Here is a 21811-nt window from a genome sequence, read left to right on the forward strand (position 1 = left end):
TCATCGCTTGTTACTCTGTATCTGCTGAATGCTGCACCCCCTTTTCCATGACTGCTGTTCCACATCACAGACAATGTAAGGGAGCCTGTGACTGCTCCTCATGTGTCACTGTCAACTCCAGTGCAACTAAGGCTGATGTGGACAGCTTAAAGGATTCCCCATACTGGGGAAGCACCACAGGAAGAAAATTCTAGCTGGGGATAGTGATAAGCAACTGGGGAATCATAATGTCTTCAACTGCTCCATCCATCTGATCTATTACAAAATTATCTCCCAAGGAAAGAAGGGTCTTGGCTGTGTTAATTCATGGTTCCACAGTCCTATCTTTAATAAACAACAGAATTTTGTGCCTTCCTTGATATTCAGAGCAGCCTCTTAGCCGTCCATTTGAAAGGAATTAATCAAGGGTCCAGAGAAGGGCAGCAATGGAGCTGGTGAAGAGTCCAGAGCACAAGTCCTGTGAGGAGTACCTGAGGGAACTGTGGATGTTTAGCCTGGAGAAGGTTCCAGGGTGACCTTATTGCTCTCTACAACTACCTGAAAGGAGGTTGTAGCCAGGTGAGGGTCAGCCTTTTCTCACAGGTGAGAAGCAACAGGATGAGAGGACACAGTCTTAAGCTGTGCCGGGGAGGACATTAGGATGATTAGATACTGGAATGGGCTGCCCAGGAAGGTGGTGGAGTCACTGTCCCTGGAGGTGTTTAAGGAAAGACTGGATGTGGCACTTAGTGCCCTGGTCTAGTTGACCTGGTGCTGTTCAGCCATAGCTTGGATTTGATCTCAGAGGTCTTTTCCAACCTAAATGATTCTGTGATTCTGTAAGGTAGAGGCAGACACCTTCTTTTCTCTGCCAAAGGAAGCTGAATTCCAACATCACTTCAGCAATTAGGCATCTCATTTAAGTGTCTCCATTTAGTGCTGTGAATCCAGGCGAATACAGAGCTACTCATTCAAACATGGCACCTGTGTTCACTAGTGCACACAGCACAACCTCCAGAGACTGACGGAACTACAGAAAAAAAGAAGGCAGAATCCTGGATCAGAATTACAGAATGTTTGAGATGGGAAGGGACTTACAGAGATCATTGAGGCCAACCCCTGCTCAGAGCAGAGTGACCTACAGAGGCTGCCCAGGACTGTGTCCAGTCAGGTTTTAAGCATATCTAAAGATGGAGAGTCCACACACCCTCTGGGAGACTTGTGCCAGTGTTTGACTACCCTCACAGCTTCTCATGTTTAAGCTGAATTTCCCATATTTCAGATTGCTCTCATTCCCCCTTGTGCTGTCACCACCAAGAAGACCCTGTGCATTCAGGACCTCATCTGCTCATTTTCTCAGGTAGTGACAATATCACCACTGCTCAATGGCCTCATCTGTGTGGAGGAGCTCAACCTGATGTGTGGCATGTACTCACCCTCCACCATTATTGCACAACAAGCTTCAGACAGTTGTTGAGGTTATGTTGAGGAGCTGGGCACACACAGGAAAGCAAAAAGAAAACTTCAAAAATCTTCAAGTAGCTCAAAAACTGAAATGAAATATTCTTCTCTACATCCAATAAAATCCTAAGCTTCTTTTTAGACTTAGAATGGGAATTTTTCTCTAAACAAGACAAGCAAGATTATAGAAAAGACTGCATGCGTCTTTCAAAGAATGATGCAAATATCTAAATAAACAAAAGACAAACCACTCAAAGACTAAATGGAATTTATATAATCTCAGTCTCACAAAAAGATACACAACCATTCTGTCCAAGTGTCAATTCTGCCTGTCTACAGACAGTTTGAAGGAAGTCTTACCACAGTTCATGGCAGAAGAGAAGCAAAGCTAAGTTATACTGCAACTTCTGTCATGGTCTTCCCTATTCTAGTTACAAGACAAAGCTGTAGCATAGATGAGACAGATTAGCATATTACTAGAGCTGCGGTCCAATCCAGGAACAATGTCAAGTTGAAGCTCGTCCAAAAGATCCAAGCGTAGTTTCCGATATGTATGCTGGACTGCATTGTGAATCTGATTCTAAAATGTGGCTCTGTTTTCTAACACACACTAGCTCTGAAATGATCATGGCAGACAACTGCCTGATTATGTTAGACACATAGAGTATTTTCAGGAAAAAACCCGGAAAGACAGGCATGATCTAAAAAGCAAAACTAATAAACTCAGCACCTCTATCACTGAGAAACCTCCTTCACCTTGATCTAAAAATTCCTATAAATCATAAGTATTTGTCTGCAAAATGGTTAACTTGTTTCTAGAAATACAAACAAAATACAAACTTTGCCTGTGTTGCAACTAAAAGCTCAATAACAAATAAAGTCCCATAATTTAATCTGAAAATTGCGTATTTATCCTAGCCACAAACATAACACCTTCAGTTGTTGAAATCAAAATAAACAGAAAATAAACATTATTTTCCTCTACTTTTGTTAAATTAGTCTAAATTGACTAATTTTTTTAAGAAGGATTCTTACAACAAATTCTGTTTTTAAAAAAAAGATAAATTTGTGTTAAGAAACTAATACAAAGCCTTAAGGTGTTTGATCAAAACTGGAAAGTACTTTAACCAAATAAATGTCAAGGCAAACCAATAAAACATTTGAAGTCTATGTTGTGTTTTCCAAAACCAGGAAGTTAATACCTTGCAAATTGCATTTGACAATCAAGTCTATGCTTACATATATATTCCTGAAATAAGGAATTAGGTTAGCATATTGAAGGTTACCAGGTGAGTCTCATACAAATTCATAAGCTCACATAAGTAAGCAGATATTGCTTTGTCTGTAAACATACAGATATTTAATAAATCAGGTATCTATATGAAATAATCCAAAACCTAAATATTGTCTAACTTCATCTTAATGCAATAAAATTTAACAGGTCAGAGATGGTTGTGGTATTTTATAGTACAGTGAATGGGTTGTGGCATCCAGAACACTATGTCTACCATTACAGGTCCCTGCTTTTTATCTCCTGACATATTTACTCTTTCTTAGTCTCTTCATGTGCTCCATTAGTTATCTAATTACATATATACATATATATATAATTATCCATATTATGGAAGTGAGATCTGCCTAATGAAGCTATAATTTGGGATATTTAAATGCATAACACACTGTAGGTCACTTCAGCAATATTTTAATCACTACACTGTAAAAGAGAATTTGGCTAATCACCATGTAAGTAACAGTGAGCAGCCAACTAAGAACCATGGCAGCTAAGCAAATTAAGCCCCAAGTTAATACTTTAACCTTAGCTCACACTACTGAGCCTTTTTAAATTTTTTTTTATCTTGGTAATGGCCTCAATTAATGTTAGAATGTCATTTAGATTTGCAGCTTCAACTCATTCTCCTTCCTCCAATGATCTAAGCCAGGACACTCTAACATGCTTGACTGCAGTACCACCTAGGCTGCTGTGTTTCATGTGGGATCATATTTCTCTCCTAGTGCATTAGCTGTGTTGCAATAATAAAATTTTAAAAAGCCTGACAATTTTAGAAATAGTTACAGCAAATACAAGTGGCTCAAAGAGACTGACTGCAGAAAGTCTGCAAAGGGACTGACTGCAGGACTACTGCAAACATACAATCTCTGTTTAATGGATGGCTGCACCAGCAGAAGCTGCAACCTATTACCACTACGAAGAGTCAGGATGAAAATAGCACAAATTGCCTGCTATTGCACCCATGGGTGATCAAAGCTGGGCTCCAACTGACAAGAAAGTACCTATATATTTTTTTAAACTCATGGTTCACATATCCCTCTTGTTTCTTCTTCTAGTATCTATGAATCTACTTTTGAATTTCACCATCAAATACTTACATCATCAGCTGCATATGCCACTTTTTCTGAAAAGTTTCTTTGCCTGTAAGGGGAAAACAAAAGCCAATGGGGAAAAAAAAGGTACCATTCAAATAACAAGTGTTCCACTCAGCTGAGGAAAGCCCATGTTCAAAGTGCCTGAAGAGCACCTTTCAGAATTGCCAAGTATCCCATGTACCTAGTAACGCTACAGTTAATTATGAATAAAAAAGAAATTAAAGTGCAATCAAGCAAAATAATCTGCTTTAGAAAAGACATTTAGAACAAACCAAATTAACACTAATTCACATGCAAGCTATTCTATTATTTTTAGATTGTAACATGAGCTTGTAACAAGAGGCTTTCACTTTAGAACATTAAAGTGAAAAATACCCCCTTTTTAGATATTTGTCCCTAATCTTGTATACATTACTAGTCTAAACACTGACTGGGAATGCTGAGGTGTATGAATTTATTCATTTGTGTAAGTGTTTGGAGAGTCAGCCCCCAGTTTTACAGTTTTATTTTAAAAAGTTTTATTTAAATTACTTTTGATACATTAAGAAAAGTTACTCTTAACAATTTTTTTTGGCCCAGTCCATCGTGTTTTACACTACAAGTCATCACTTGATTGCAATATACCATACTGCAATGAAAACAGCGAGTGGGTTCCTTCCCAGCTATATCAAGCACAAGTTAATGCAAGTTTCTCCTTCAGGTTCCTTGAAATATTCTGTCTATAATTTTTGACATTATTTTAATTAAGACAGTTCTATTTTTTTAAGATTTGCCAAAAATTAATAAACTTTAAAACACTGAATGTATTTTTTTTTAGAATTACCATACAGTAATAGTAAAATAAAGCTCCAAATCAGTTATTTACTGACAGAGCAAATTATAATGTTACTGGTTTCTAGCCACCCACCAAGTTTTCTCCTTCTTTCTTTCTTTGTGTATGTTTCAATCCCTATTTTCTTTCACGTTAGTCATCTATGGAGAATTTGGCTTGTTAAGCTCATCTAATCTCTCTTTGCCTTTTGGATCTTGGAATGTTTTGACACTTTGGTTACAGTAAACATATTATAAATTAGGGATGCAGAGCCAGATTATACTAAAATAGAATTACCACTGTGTGTGCTAACAGTCAGTGTGTTCTACAGCATTACAAAACAACTGTAATGCTGAGTGTGTTTCTCTATCCACAGTTTCTGGCAGCTATTACATTACTGCATGCCAGAATTTGTATAGGATAGAGAATGCACTCTAAACTGACTGCAGCTGTGTTCCTTCTGCCAAGACACGGATAATCCTGGCTTGGCAGAACAGGTATAGCTTTCTACTGAGGTGGATATACTTTTAGACAGGGGGCTGAGATTGGCTAAAGCCAATTTAGCAAGAGAAAGAAAACAGCAATTAGTTTTTGATACTATATTGTCCCCACACACACATAAAAACAGAAAAATCAAGGACACAGTTGTTTTCACATAATTATAAGTATCGTTTTCACTGTATATTAATTATGAGTCACATAAGATCTAAAACAACCAAAATAAATTACCTATCTTGTGATATCAAATGCCCAGCAGCATCATCAAAAGGTAGTAATGGTCGAATCCTGCAGTGGACTCTGATATTTCCCCTCAGTTCCTACGGTTAGAGTATTGAGCTGTATTTAACACAAGCTGCTGTAGAGGACAAATACACTAGAATTTGCCAAACAGACATGAACATGTTTAAGAAAGCAAATGTTCACAACATCATAGCCCTAGACGCTGTGGGAAGAAAAATAGAATCAATATAATTTGTCTTGGTAAGGTAGGAAAAAGTACTTGAGGAAGTATGAGCACTTCAGAGATCTGGAATTGTGTAGCCCTCTTCAGTTTATATGGAAAAAAAAAAGGCTTTCACTCTAAGACATTCTTCCCTTCCTTTTTCTCCTTCCTCCTTACCTGAGCTTCTTCAGATACCTATGTTAACTCAACAGACAAGATTACACACTCCATTTCTCTTCCTGCAGTCCCGAGCAAGATGTGGAATATAAAACATGTACATTTTCCTTTCCACTGTGTGTTCCTACATGATTAAAAAGCCAGCAGCTGATTTTTCTCTGCAGGTTGTTTTAGACTTCAGTTTCTCTCTTCTTTTTTGCTGGTGGTCATTTCTTCTTGTTTTGTATGACTGAAAACAGCTAGCCTTGTGACCACTGTCATTAATGCCCCACTGCCCTGAGGAATATCCTTTCAATAAACTGCAACATAAGGCAGAGTTTGGAAGGTAAGCACTTTTTAACAAAGAGCTTCATTTTCCCATATAGAAAGTCTTTAAAGAATTTTGTTTGAAGGTGGTTTGTGTTTCTAAAAATCAGGTCCTGAATCAGGCAACCCAAACCTAGTCATTTGTGGGGGTGGGGAGGAAGAGTAAAGTTAAAGTTCATAAAGGAAAAAATTAATCCCAAATGAACCATCACTAATGGTTGAGCAGGATACATCTAGACATATTTGAAAAAATAAAACACAGCTATTTTGCAATTTCAAGTTAATATTTTTAGAATTTTAAAACCTATTTCAGAAGCTTCAAATTTAGAGAAGAGGATGAAAAAACTCAAGTTTTGTCCACTATTCAAAATGGATGGTACTCAGAGCATTATGTTGCACGAGTGCATTTGAAAGATCCTTGTGTAGAAAGAAAGGGGTGGTGGGGTTTACTGTAAGACAAATGTGTCTCAGCAAATAGATATGTCATATATTGACAATTGGGGAAGGTGATATATCCAGGCAAAGAGGAAATTATGCAAATAATTCCAACAAAATAAGAAAATGTTCTGTCATTAAATATACTTACAACCAAGCTGTTATGTAGAGCCCTCCTCTTCTGCTTTTCTTTCTCATATCTCTCTGTCACTTCTTGTAGAGACTGCTCAAGATCAAAAGCTTTTATCTGAAACACTAGAAGAAAGCAGTTTCAAAGAAATAAACTCTGTGACTTTACAAAATTAATTTTCTAGCAGCACCTCATGAAATACAAGCATGAACTTTTTCAAACAAATTTCACTTAGGAGGGTAAGTTCTTGATTTACAAGACACCTCTGAAAAATCCCATCATAGCTCTTGCTTTGTGAAGCTACAGATAATTACCACAACTATACATATGAAGACTTGAAAACCAACTAAAAATATAAAATAGTTAAAGGCAGTTCATATGTGTCAGTTTTTTCTAATACCCATGCTGTTCACCTCTAGTTCATAATGTTCTTCCACAAGTGCATGCATGCAGGGAAACCATGATGTTAATAGCTGGGGAAACAAAGTATGAGAGTTTCACTATAAAAAATCCTTTTCTTGCGTCCTGCATGTGGAGTGATAATACTAGCATGTTTTTGTTTGGAGAATCCCATGCAAGTATGTTACCATAAATTGCCAAAAGGGCCTCTTATAGTCACTGACCCCTAATCATACCGTATTTTTCAAAACAAAAGGTTAGAATTCATTGATTATTTAAGTAATCTCCATAATAAGTATCTTTATTAACAAATTTTTGTACACACTTTGAGTTCCCCAAGTCTCTTGACTAAGCAGTAAGGCAAAGCAATAGGTGCTAAGGGTAGTCTTCCAATATTCCAGTTTTGAAAGGAAAAAAAGATTACTTATTTTTTTCAGTATTTAAGTGGTCTCTTCTTGAGGATTTTGAGAAGCCAATTGGACATTATAGATTCAGTTTCAGTTAACTTACGCCCTAATTACTCTTTTTTTAAATCTTTTTCTGACCACCCCTTCTATGGTGAATATAACTGAAAACAGAAATCAACCCTGGGGTTTCCTAATTTGACACTAGGGCTTTTGAGCAACATTCTCTAGAAAATGAGTCGAGTTGTTGCATTTAGCAGATGGTACTTTGATATTTGTAAGACTGATCCATCAGTTTTAATGTCCATTTTCTGTAAAGCTTTATGTGCAGCACAGAAAAGCTTCTTGAAGCTTCACAGAGCAAGTTTCCTAATGCGTTATTTATTTCTGAACTTTCATTTTTTTTCTGAAAGTAGAGCCATATAGTTACAAACACTTATTTAACACTTTTCTAGTTGTCTGCTTGGCATTAGCTGCAAGCTATTTAGGAGTTACATTTTCATCCTTAACCTAGGGGCAGCCATTGGGTACATCTGTTTCAAAATACTAATTTTACTTAATCTTCATTATGCAAGTAGTTACTACATGCCTGCAGCGCTTTCCCCCATGCTTTGCCCATCTCATTGACCTATACAGAAATTCTCTGGGAGCTGGGAATGCTGATTTTTTTGTTTAAACATTATTGATCATAGTTAGGATCTTCATCAATAATCAGACTAACAGTTGTGATGTCTTGCAAGCACATTTAGGATTGTAATGTTCCTTTAACTGACAGTCCTTGTTAAGAAGTTTTTCATTCCCTCCCATTCAGTGCAGCACCAGATCTTTTACTGTGCTTGCACACCTGTTTCCACAGTTTTATGGAGGTCTAAAAGCAATCCATCTTTCTGAGCAGTTTCTGTCCTGGATCAGCTCCCTGATCTGTTTTGCATGTGGTTACATAAATAGTTACACAAGCATAACAGAAAGTTCCATGAAAGGGACATGAAAAACTGGAGCAGCATAACAGCACAGCCACAACGGAGATATGGATGTGTAGCTGTCCCCATAGCTCCCTAGGGAGCTTTTTAATGTTTCTTGCCATACTAGATTCCAGTTTAAAAAGGAGACCAATCTGATCATGTCTTCTAGGACAAGCAGCTATGATGTAATAGACTTAATTCCAAAACTTCTTTTCAATTCAGCTGTTTTATATCCTGGGCTATAACATTATTTTCATCAGGGCCTATTGCAAAAACAAGAGGTAATGGTCTTATAACTAAAAAAGGGTTGATTTAGATTAGATATAAAAAAGGCAGTTTTTACAACGAGGGTGGTCAAACACTGGAACAGGCTGCCCAGAGAGGTGGTACATACCCCATCCCTAGAAACTTTCAAGGTCAGATTGGATGGGGCTCTGAGAACTTGGTCTAGTTGAAGATGTCTCTGCTCACTGCAGGGGGGCTGGAACTAGATGACCTTTCAAGGTCCCTTCCAACCCATTCTATGATTCTGTGATTATTCTTTGGGTTTCTACAATATTTCTGTCACTGGATCCAAGGTCTCTCCCCTCCTCAGATACTCCACGCTAAGAAGAAAATGCTTTCAACAGGCAGTTGAGCTGTTGAGACTCGCCTGCTGAGTTGAGAATAAAAGATGCTGTTAGTTCACATTCCACAAACACATCTGCACAGTGCAGAGCTCAGTCTTCTCCAACAGTACCAAAGCACATAGGTGCTAGGATATGGGTAAAGTGGGAAATAAGTTCCTTACCCAATTTGCCCTCTTCTCCAGCCCAGAGAGAAAGTGTCCTGGAACTGCAAAGTATATCTAAGTCACTGGGCTGCAGCAGCACAGATACTGTAATTTCCTCTTTCTGACAATATCTGCATGGTGAAGCAATCTAAAAAGTAATCTTAAATTTTTATAAATACCTACTCTTCCAAAAATCTGCTGAATTACTGCATCTGTCTCAGTAGTATCATTTGAGTTGGGGGGCCAGTATTTTTGGCAAAAGTGATAGCAGCCTTGTTTATGAAGGAAACAGGCCTATAATAATAAAATAATAGGCATTTCTCTCTCTTATTAATTGCTACTATTTAAATTTCAGTGGGAAAGGTGGCAGTAGCCCGGTTTTCAGATTTTGAATAAATATTTCTAGGTAAGGGACTACTCAGTTATTACAGGGAAGTTTTCTAGTTTGCTGTATGTCAACTACAGCCTTAGAACTAACCTATTAAAATGTTTCTTCTATAATTCTCCCCCCTCATTTTCAATCTCTATTTTAAGATTAAACTAGTAATATATATGATCTCCAGAATATATACTTAGGGTTTTCTGTCTACAAAAGATTCTATGTAATTAAAGGATGGCAATTCCAACTGTCATATTTAACCTTAACAATAGAATCTCCATCTTAAACATTTGACAGAGAACTGAAAACCAGTGAAATTCAAAACAAAAGTCATCCACCGAAGTACCAACACGCTATTTTGTAACAGGCAGGGAAGCTTCTCCTGCTTATGATTCCATAGAACAATGCATCATGAAGTGCAAATTGAGAACAGCCAACAGGAATTACTAGTTATTTACACCACAACAGCTCAAGTGCCAAATCAAGTGCAGATAGTGAACCTGCTATCTGTTCATTTAGCCTCCTGCTTCAATAAGGGAAACATTCACCTTTAGATAAAGTTCATTTTCCTCTTTGTTTTTTTTTCTGTTTTAAAGATGCCTTGATGGAGCATTTTCTGTACACGGATAATACAATAAACAAATCAATTTTAATCATAACTTAGTACATTACAGGGACAAGTTCTGTAAGTATCTATCACCAAGAGTGCTGTTTGTTGATATTGACTTGACAAGTCCCATGAGAACCAAATCAGTCCAAAAATGAAGTGTTTCAAACAAAAAGTAAAGCAGGACAAAACCAAATCTTTTAAATGGCAACACATGGATATCAGAGTATCACAGAGGGTCTCTGATTATATTGTTTATTTGGTCTTAGTTCATCAGGCTGCTAAGCTTCAATATAAGCTCTGTATGTGTCATGTGCTTCTCAGCCCCAGTAGGAGTTCCACCAGAATCAAGGATACTGAAAGCAAGTGCAGAGTCCATATCATGAGATCCAGGTGTCCATGTAGCCCTCAGCAAGGAGGGCAGAGAGCACCAGTGCCTGTTGTGTCTCCTCCAAGAACAGAAGCACCTGAATTCCGAAACAGTAGTCCATGTGGTGTTATTATCTACAGTCTAGCAAGTGGAACTGGGTTTTGATTTGGAAGTAATTTTTTTTTCTGTAAATACACAGAAATATTAAAAATCCAGTCTGTCCGAATTTCAGGCAGTGTTTTCAGAAATCTCTGAATTCACCTAAGTCCTCTTCTGATACAGTCAAAAGGAGACAAATTTCAGCTTTATAAAGCAACACATTCTTTATTTGGCTATTCTAAAATAGTTGAGATATTACACCTTAAGAACTGCAGTTTAAAAATGTTACAGCTGAGCCAACTCAGCAACAGTCTAATAGCAGCTGCAATCCTAAAAAAAGCTAAATCTCTGCAGAGTATTTGCACTCCTTCTAACTCATCAGAACTCCTTGACAATCTAATGTCAAACAAGAAACAAGTGCTACAATTTCAGTGACACATTTCAAAAGATCAAACTCAACCTTTTAATGTTAGTAACATTTAGCAATTATATTGTTGATGTTACATGTTCAAAATGTAAGTGCAATGAGCCTTACTTTGCATTGCTTCATTTTGCAGCTGTACCCCTTGGACTGCTGCCAAAACTTGGTAAAGACAAGTCTTGCTTTGACGCCGAAACTCTTTTGAAAGCTCAAGAGCAAATGAATGGAGGCTCTTCAGGTCTTGCTTAAGCCTCTTCTCAGCAAGAAGAAAAATATGTTATAAAGACACAAAAACAGCAGTTAAGAAGAATCAATATAGCAACACAAATAATTAGGGTGAGATATCACAGGCAGGAAGAACCCTCTACTTGATGAAAGGAAGTCTTCAGAAGTATGTCTTTCAGCATGTTTAGAGAAGGATCCTGCAAGACATTTAGCAATGTAATTTCCTAAAAAATTTCAGCAAGACTATATGGATCTTATCCTACATATTCTGACTGTTACTCAGTTTCAGGTGTATACCAAATCTCTTTCTTATTTCATCAGACAAAAGTAAGTGTGTGTGAGTGTGTGTGTGTTCTGTTCACTTATAGGACATATTCAGAATTACCAATGAAAAGTTGTGATCTGTATATCCCTTCCTGCATTCATTTTCCACACTTTGATCAGGAGATACTTGCTAAGATTCAGTCTAAGTCATTTCTTAAGTAAGCTAATTCTTCACCTTCTTATGAGAATAGGTGTATTTTGAAAAGATCAGAAACCTTTATTGTTCAGAAAATTATTTGTACTATGGACATAACTCAGCATAAGATACATTATAAGACTTTTAAATGTTTATAAGATGGGCTTATATTCACTTACAAGTCCAAATAAATAAAAACAAATTGCCATGATTTTAGGATTAGTAGACTTCTTGACATCTAAGTCTTGAAACCAACATGTAAAACCATTTGTAAGATGAACATAACAATACCTTATCCAACAGAAGCACTGTGATCTTTCATTAGTCAGCCTGATACAAAGTACCACATATTCTGTTACATTTTATTTTTCCAACTATGGTACTGACCTTGAATTAATCAACTAGTTTCAATGATAAAAAGGCAATCTTAAGGGACAAAATCACTGTATTTCTTACTCTCAAATGCCACAGAATGTAACTGGGAATAAGTATTTTTTTGTTATTACAGGTATAGGATTAACATTCATCTAGACTTTTATCTGGAGAGTTTTGCTCTCTCCTAGCATTCACTGATGTCTAATAGTAAACCATCACAATCCACTGGTATTGCATCACAGGCAGTTCTAACTAACCTAAAATGTAAAACACCACCACAAAATTTACTGAGCAGAATCACTGTATTTAGAACAGAACAGAATAGTTCAGTTGGAAGGGACCTACAATGATCACCTAACCCAACTATGATACAATTAAGCTGCATCCTTCTGCCTTTTAAGAATCAGATTTTTTCCTGAGATACTTTTCAGTCATTTTATGCAGCCAGTCAGTGCTGCCCTGAGAAAAGCTGACATTTGTTTGTGTCTCTAAAAGGAACTCACTACCCTATGCAGTAACATAATGAAAAAGTACTTCAATAAAGGAAAATATTACAGCACTGGCATTGGGAGAACAGTTTCAGCCTCTCTGATGCAAAATTAAGAAAACCTGAGTAAGCATACAGCAAACTCTTGTGGGAGAGTATCTCCTGTGAGACCTCTTGTGAAGTCTGCCAGATCAGAACTCTTAGTAATCAATGGAACCCTCCAATGTGTTTTTAAAGGATCGGCCTATCTGGTTAAAATATATAACAATTATTGTTTTTTAGGGGATGTCAACATGATAATCAAATTAGGAATTGAAATGCTTTGACTACAAAAATATCTAGCGTGGGTATTGGCAGCAGCCTGTATGTAAAATCCTGGAGCTCAGGAGCAGCCACTTTTAGCAGTCTCTCAGGTGACTTTGCAGCCTATTGCAGCAAAACCACGGAACAACGGCTACACCTCACTGCAAGCTCTGCTGTGAATAGAGTAAAGCCACAGATCAGGTTCATATCTAACCATTTTTTGTGTTTTACTGTATTTGATAAGCATGTAAATGTTTAGGGCATAGATTATGCCTACGTTATTACTAAATGTCTTTACCTTTATTGCTCTGTGCAGCTGGGTTACAAGAGAACTCCTCTGCAATTTCTGCTGCCCGCCACGAGCAGCGTAGAGCTGCAATACTTCATTAGTGCTTCTTCCGGCCAACCCTTGATACTATTTAAAAAAAAAATCACCAAAAAATCACCTTAAAACACTCATGTTTCCTGTTGCATTCTGTCCCCTTTGTCTCTGTAAACACTTGTAACTCAACTATCTGATTACATGGGATATTGTCAATACGTCATCATCATCATGGCTGGGCTTCATGAATGAAGGCATAACTTCTTTGCTTTTACATTTTTCTAAATCACATGAAGAATCACCTCATGGTAGCTGGCTAACATCACACAGTTCTGCTTTCTCAGTGTGGTAAACCTGAGCACCAGACTTCTAAAATGCCTTTGCTGTACCTAAACCCTCTTACATATGCTTGAGGTGGATCTAAAGGGTTAAAATTGTGTCTTCACTTAGGGAAAAGGGCTGGTTACATAGGTGGATTATTAAGTGTCTCCTGGAAACTAGATTTAACTCAGAAAGCACTCTGGAAGGACACAGAACAAAGACACATGTACACGTGTTAACTGCTGAAGTCCTGAAGGAGCTGTTAATACACAGCCCCCAGCTTAGTGTCCATTGCTCCAGCCGCCTGACCACACCGACTCCATTACACTCTGTAGGGTTGTAATGGTGCAAAACTGTGCCAATAAAGCCCTATGCTGGGTCTTCAGAGATCAAAGCAACCAAAGCAATTGTCATTTACTGACAGTGCTGGTACTTAAAATGAGCTGCAACTTCTTCACCCATTTTCCCCAGTACTAATTGCCTCTTCCTTTATTTTTGAAATGCACTTGTCTCTTGCGTGGACTTATTTCCTACTTTATTCACACCATACATTCTGCAACTGCAGTTTCCCATTATTCAAATTAGCAAAGCATAGAAGAGTACAACAGAAGATATGAAAGAGCTAAACCTACTCACATAATGGGCTTGATTTAATTCCAATAATCTGATAACATTAGGTAAAAATTAAACATTTAATTGCAGTTTAACTACAGATGATATCGGCAAAAACAACAATACAATGTTTTGGTGCTGTAAGGACAAAAAAAGATTATATTTTCAAAAAAAGTACTTTGCTTATCTAAACCAATGTTTCCACGTGGCTTTTTCACCTTCACAAAGCATGCATCTTCCATTTACAAATGCAAGTGGAGACTCTGCACAGCTATGCAGCACCTTAGCACTAATATAAGAAGTTCTTAAATGGAAAAGAAATAGCAGGAAGAGATTATTTTAAAAATATAATCTCTTATATTTCTTAATCTATATCTCTTATATAAAATATATAATTTTCTTTTTGTTACAGGTTTTAAGCTCCCAGAAATTGAGACTAATTCTATACAGTGTTTATACATTCTTTTATTCTGAGGATTTTCAAGACTCATGTTACTCAGATGCAATATTTACAAATAGTTTGACAAAAATGGACCCAAGTAGCACACCAGAATTAGTATTTCTAATCACACGTGAAAAGTTAAGCACATATATAAGCAATTGCAGTACTAAGCTTAAGCTAGTTAAAACCTACTTTTAACATCTAATCTGCACCATCTGCACAGATTCCCCTTGACCCTCCATATTTCCTAACACTAACAATAAAGGCAGAATGGTCGACTGCTGCAGTCACCCTCTCATTGCTTCCGCTATCAAGTTTATCTTTATTGCAAATGTTGCCTTGGTTTAGAAGTTTTCTCCATTAAAATAGTTTTAGCATTCATCAGAGCTGTTCACAGGCCAGAACCTGCAAATCTGTGCTCATGCACAGAAGCAAAAAATTGACTGTAAAACTTTTTATAGTCAGCTTTATTATAAACAGAAGTGAAACTGAACTACATAATAGTGTTCTCCAAAGTGAAATCTCAGTTTTGCAATTGGATCCGTTCTAGCAGACTTGGCTTTATGCAAGGAAGGCTGCGGGATCAGGACCTCAAGGACAGCTAACAAAAGCAAGGGGCATGCAGGTAGATAAACACATTTCCAAATAGACAAAAGGAAGCCTACCAAGAAGGAATCTGATTTCCTATGTTCAGTAACAACTCTTACAATATGCCTCTAGGATAAAAATATACTGGGCTGCAGAACAAAGTGGAAGTGCTGTAATTCATCACTGTCTCAAGGATATAAGGGAAGGTCTATAGCAAGAGATAACTGATGCAGCCTACAGACAAACATCTACACTGCAAATCCTAATTTATGGCAATCCTCATAAGTTTGTCTCCAAGGATCCCTAACTCACTTCATCCAAAACGAATCCAATTAGCTTTTACAAGTTAAGAATGAGACCTCTCTTAACCCTGGTCACTGTGACTGAACTTGTTACAGCTCAATCACTTGGGCAGCTCCACCACCAGCAGATCTGAAGGGTCACGGACTGACAGCCAAGGGCAGTAACTTTTCTCACCAGCATAGCTGGTGAAATACTGGGAGATATTGTGCAACATTGCACAACCTTAAATAATACTAATTTCAATTAGTATTGTTTTACATAGTCTTCAGTTAGGGTAAAACTATTTCATAGATGTCAGTTTAGCTCACGTTTTCAGATTGCTGGGGCAAATTAACCAGAAAGAAGTGACTCTTAAGTATTTTTAAATAACTGCCTGAATAGAAACATTACCGCAAGGTTAATTGCAAAGTATTTCCAGAAATCATATGATATTGTTTCTGACTGGTCCTCATGTGTCTGTAGGTGTTCATACCTTTACCACATTTTTCAATAAAATGAAGCAGTGCTCTATTTGAAAAAGAAGGCTTCATTATCTAATACACAGGCAACTTCTTCCTACATCTGAAGTACCTTACTGACCAGAATAATTTATTTCTTGTGTTTGTGATGGTAAAAAACAATCAGCTAAAATACTTAAGGCTTTCAGTGAATATTAGAAAGCAGAACAAAAACAATAAAAACATTTTCTCAGAATAAATTACAGTGTTCTTCTGTATACCTAGCAAATTTCATTTCAGCTGTACCATCTGCTTCCAGTCAGACTCTGAAAAATGTTAAACCCACTTTTATCCATGGGTGTTAACAAACCCACAGGGAGGGTAAATGGCTTTCCTGAGGTCACAAAACCAGTTAATGTTTCAGCCCAGATTAGAAACTCTTGGCCAACAGTCTGTATCACCACTAATACTCGCAGCTGGCTCTGCTCTAGCAGCATAGATTCTTTACATCTCTGAAATCTTACCCTTGAAGGCCCCAAACATCATCACAGGCAGCTCCTTATTTCAATAATGGTCTAGGTAAACAACCTAAGCTTCTGTAGAAGGATATAAGGAAATGAGGGCATCCAGTTGTTGCTGTGTGCTCTGTGACTCGGTACATGAGCAGCACTACCTCCTCTTTTCCAGACAAGTGTAACATTAGTGCTGTGAAGACACGCAACCTGGCATCTCTGGTAAGTCTACTCATAATGAAATGTCTTTCCTGCACTCTATGAACAGTCCTCTTCAAAGCATCATCCTAACTGCATCTAAAAAGTGTTCCTGAAAAATCTACTACTGTGTTTTAGACAAACATGTTCCCTGCAAGAAGAAAGCAATATTCCATATTAAACGCTTGCAGAGTCATTCCTTCAGTTCAGTTTTATACATTCAAAACAATAGCAAATATTTAACTTTAAGATGACTTCTAGTTACTTAAACAGTCTAGTACTAAGATTTTGAAAAGAAAATAAATGCTGAGCCTTAATCCCTTCATAGATTTCCCCAACTGGTAAAAAGTGCAAAATCCAAAAATGGGAAGGCAGATTTCAGGGTCTTTTTTTTTTTTTTAAATTTCCTAAGAACTCTTCGGAAAAAAAAAAAACTAATAGTCACCTCTGCAAGTTTTAGATGAAGAGCAGCATTTTCAGTTTCCAGGACAACTATTCTTTCTTCTTTGGCCTAAGGAAGAAAACACACCCAAAACCCGACAATAGTAAGAATGAATCACTTATTTAATTGAGATGATAATAAAATGGTAATCAGACTCATTCACTCTGATTAACATTATTTCATTAGGATAGCTTTCATTATTACATTCCACTGCTTCTCAAACTTCTGGGATCAAAGGACTACCTACTCCCAATCTCCTAATCACAATAATATTTTTATACAAGCTTGTAAAAATCAGAGTAAATAGTCCTTTATTTCTATCCTTTCTGTCATTTTGCCTGCTTGTGTGGGAATGACCAGGTACACAATTTAAACCCCTCTTGCTTTATGAAACCACCGGTTCTCAGAGAAGCGCAATTTTATTTATTTACACATAACCATGTAAGTTTCCATTTCCAAGGCAGCACTGTCAGAGGCCTTCCATGGTGTGGCGGCCGAACTATTCCTGAGCACAGGTGCCATCTCCCACAAGCGCTGGGCTTGAGGGAAGGCGGGAGAGCCGCTCAGTGTTCTGACACCCCGTTTCTATCCCAGCCCCAGCAGGAGCAGCCTCTCCCCCATACTAGGCGGCCCGACAAGCCCCCCCACGCTGCCGGACTCAGGCTCCTCGCCTGGAGCCCACTTTTCCCGGGAATGGGCAGCATCGGGGAGCGCCGACCGGGACCCCGCGGCACGTGCGGGACTGCAGGCCCCGCCCCCCAACGCCCCAGCCCCGCCCTCGCTCCTCACGCGCAACTGCTGCTCCAGCTGCCGCAGGCGCTGCGCCCACACGGAGCCCGGGTCGAGCCCACGCCGCGGCCGCATCGTCCTCCCCGCTCCCGCGCCCAGGCGGAGCAGGAGCTTCCCCGGCTCCGGCTCCAGCGGGGATTTAACCCGGGACGCGGCCGCGGCGGCCAGGCGGCTGCCATGGTGACGGGCCCGCCCCCTTCCCGCGCTGCTATTGGCTGGACGAGCGTCAGCACCGCCCTCAGCACCTCCCCGTCCGTGAGTGGCAGGGCACTCCACCAATCCTCGAGCAGGGAGGGGACGGGGCGGGGCAGCGCCGGGCGCCCGTGAGGCAGGGCGCCCCCAGCAGGGCGGGGTGGCGCTTCCCTCGCACCAGGCCTGGCTGAACGGGGAGCGGGGCTGCTGTCCCTGGGCAGTCCCCTACAGCGACCCATGGGATAAGTGACATCAGAGGTCCATATCCATTATCCCCAGAGGCTGGGGGGGATACTTCTGCATTCCTGCTGCGTCACTTGGAATGAGTGACCTCAGAGATCCATATCCATCATCCAGAGAGGCTGGGGGGATCCCACCACCTGCACCAGCTCTTGGAATAAGGGACCTCTGAGGCCAAGGCAGAGAATTAGGGCAGGGAGCGCAGGAACAGAAGGGAAGCCTGGTGCTCCCAAGGCTGGTGTGAGGCTCCCTGGTTCCTGGGCCCAGGGGTGCAAGCCTCACACCACCAAAAAGGGCGAGAAGGAGGAGGACAGAGCTGAGAGCTCTGATACTGGGTACAGGATTTCTCCCCGTGAGCAGTTGGTGCTGTGTGCTATGGGCTAAGGCTGCAAAGGCCACAAAGAAGATTAAGAGATATGAACATCTGTTACACGGAGTGTGCTGGGAATTGTGCAGCCTGGAAGATGGGAAAGCTGAAGAGGATCCAGTCAATACGTATAGAAACCTGATGGGAGAGCATGAACACCACTGCACCACAGGACAGGAGTGTAAGGGTAGTGTGAGGGTGGTCAAACACTAGCACAGGCTGGCCAAAGAGGTTATGGAGTCTCCACCCTTAGAGCTACTCAAACCCCAGCTAGACCCAGCTCTGGGCAAGCAGCTGTAGCTGACCTGGCTTTGACACTTGGTGGGATGATGCACCACAGAGGTCTGTTTATTAACTGTGAACACAGCCAGTGTTAGGGCTGGACTTAGGACAAGGACAAAGCCTGTGGGTTCAGCTGGTGTGGGAGTCCTGGGAGGCTGCCCAACACAGGAGTTATTCATCCAGGCTGTGCCTGGGGGTCTAACATGGTGAGGTGAATACATGACATACAGTAGTAATATTCCTTAGTGCTCTGCTGTATTGCACTGAAAGATTAACATGATCTTGGAAGCAGTCATAATACCATTTGACTATAAAATATGAGAGTATGCCAGAGACAAACATGTCAGCTTCTTGGAAGTGGGAAATAGCACTATTTTTGCACTACAGTTGCTTGGGGGGGGTTAAACCAAAACCAACATGATAATTACAGAAGAATCCAGTTCTGCAAAATAGAGGTCTCAAGTTACTGTCTACTGAACATGGCAAATGTGCTCTCATACAGGCAGCAGAAAACCCAAAGACACAGCAGCGAATCTCTCCATGTTTGGCACAAAGGGATAGCAATCCTTTACAGCAGAACCCAGATGCAAGCCATCTATCACAGACCAAACCAAACAGCCCTGTGCATCTCCATCCACTATCTTCTGTGATGCTGCAACTTCAACAAGTTGCTATGACCTGTAGCCTCAGTTTAAAAAAAGACCCAGCTGGCTGGTTGCAGTTGGGTTTGGGATGCAAAAGCGTAACTCAGTAGTTTGTCCTTGCAACTAGTTCTGCATTGGTGGAAAAATGAGAACTAACAAACGGATAAAAGCTAAAAAAGAGTTCAAAAGTGCTGCAATGCTGTGGATGTTACAAGATGTTGGCACTAAGTAAGGCAGACAGGATTTTATCAACATCAGCTATTTTGGGGAGAATAATTTAGTATCTTGGGGGGTGTGACTCACAATTCTTGACAGAGAGCTGTGATTTTTATATATAATGCTTATTATCCTGCAGCAGCAATCAAGTCAGAACAATGTTATTTTCCAACAAAACTCAGCTTCATCTCAGAAGTGTAATGGTTAATCTCTTCCCTATAGCAGGTTTCATCCACTATTAATGAGATTAAGGATCTTGTTTCTGTAGGTTGTAACAGACAAGACTTAATTTATTATCACTCTGAACTAGTAACCTAAAACTGAGCATCCATAGACTACTCTTATTTAGTAATTTCTCTATGCACCTCTGGAAGGCTGGATAGTACTGAAAACTGTTCCATCTGTATAAAAAAAAATAAAAATAAAATCACAGTATGATCTGTGACTCATCATAACAGCAGCAATTATTTTTAGGGATTTTCCTTCTATTTCCAGATTTTAGGAGAAGTTGCTTGATGGGCAAGGAACGTAAGTCTGTCAGGGAGATCTAGGCAAGAAACAAACATGAAATCCAGCTATCTTCTGGAAACGCTGCAGCATCAGTTGAAAAAACAGGAGGAAGAGCCAATGTTTTTCCATTCTTATCATCACAATTACTATGTGTGTTTTAAGACTATTTTTAATGAAGCTCATTTTTTACCACTGTAGTTTTTGATTACTTCTGTTATCTAATTGAATTAGGAGGTAAAGAACAATCTTACACAGTTATCACTGTAAGGACCATCATCAATTAAAATACCAAGAGCTATGCTGCCAAGGCTGACAACTCATGCTCCTAATGCAAAGCAGATGCTGTTCTGCACTGTTCAATGTCATCACACCAGTGTGCTCGCTGAGCAAACTCAACCTGAACTGGGCAAGGCACGGCCCAAAACTTTTTCCCCACTGATAATGCATTACCACTGCTGCACATCACACACAGTTCTTCCCCCCCAGCCCCTGGACTATTTTGGTCTGGAAATCAACGTTTCTATGACACATTTCACAGCTGCAATAACTATAGTCTCACCAAATACACCACTTTTTGCTTGTACCAGGTTCTTTGTTCTTGCTTAGACTGAGGGACTCCCATACAGAAGAGCAATGGATTGTTTCCTTTTTCTTCTAGGCTAGACATTCTACATTCAAGTAAGTTCTTTTTCCTTAGGCTATTCTTACAGTCAAAAGCTACAGACTCAAAACATGGATAAAAGATTGCCTTCAGCCATGACTTGAGGTCCTGGCAATCGTACTTGCAACATACTAAACAACACTTCCAGCTTTGTGAAGTTCCTTTGTCTCCTTCCCTGTCTTTATATGTGTATCTCAAACTAAAATCCAGATTGTCCTCAATAGTGATTTTGAAAATTCAAGAATGTTAGACCCCACAACTCAAGAGATTAAGGTACTCACCTGGGAGGAGGCAGAGGTGGCTCTCAATCCAGTGGACATACGTCTACAGCAGAAGGCATGTACAGCACTTCACTGAAGCCTGGCTCCCTCCCCAGGCAGTGCTTAAACTGCTCACTCCCATTAACCACAACCATCAGAGTGGAGACTGCATGTAATACTATTTACTTTTCCAAAAGAAGCCATGTTCCAGGTTCCTCTTTGTTGTTAGAAAAACAACGTCAGTATACAAATACAGTACGACTAGCCTGCAAAAATGAGCCCCACTGGTATTTACTACTTCAGACATTGTTGGTTAAGCTGTAGAAATCACTTCTTTTAAGTCAGTGCCACAGTATCAAACAACACTAGGCCAAGAAATTCTCCTTTCTGATCCATGAAAATCAGCCTCCTTCATTGATTCTCCATGTAAAATTAATTTGCAGTTTTCATCTACTTACTATGAGACACACTAACTTTGCTTGTAAATTTATTTAAAGAGGACAGGTAAGGCAAAACATACAAATAGCCCCTTTGTTTTAGGAAAATGTTGTTAGGAACACAGAATTAAATAACAAACAGTAGA

At 39.4% G+C, this 21811-nt stretch overlaps 1 protein-coding gene across 1 annotated transcript in view; it reads right to left on the reverse strand.

Moving 5' to 3' along the window:
• KIF25 (kinesin family member 25) overlaps nucleotides 1-21384 on the reverse strand; it is a 45899-nt gene extending 24515 nt beyond the window's left edge. Inside the window, exons 1-7 of the mRNA XM_051811157.1 lie at nucleotides 17857-21384; nucleotides 17071-17136; nucleotides 13189-13305; nucleotides 11155-11293; nucleotides 6649-6752; nucleotides 5366-5454; nucleotides 3829-3871 (exon numbers count right to left, since the gene is read on the reverse strand). Coding sequence (XP_051667117.1) covers nucleotides 3829-3871; nucleotides 5366-5454; nucleotides 6649-6752; nucleotides 11155-11293; nucleotides 13189-13305; nucleotides 17071-17136; nucleotides 17857-17931 — 633 coding nt within the window. The 5' untranslated portion in view covers nucleotides 17932-21384. The remainder of the gene's footprint in view (nucleotides 1-3828; nucleotides 3872-5365; nucleotides 5455-6648; nucleotides 6753-11154; nucleotides 11294-13188; nucleotides 13306-17070; nucleotides 17137-17856) is intronic.
• Between the last annotated feature and the right edge of the window lie 427 nt (nucleotides 21385-21811).

The sequence above is a fragment of the Manacus candei genome, unplaced genomic scaffold, assembly GCF_025592945.1.
Source record: "Manacus candei isolate 608988 ecotype Guabito, Panama unplaced genomic scaffold, ASM2559294v1 h1tg000081l, whole genome shotgun sequence".
NCBI lineage: Eukaryota > Metazoa > Chordata > Aves > Passeriformes > Pipridae > Manacus > Manacus candei.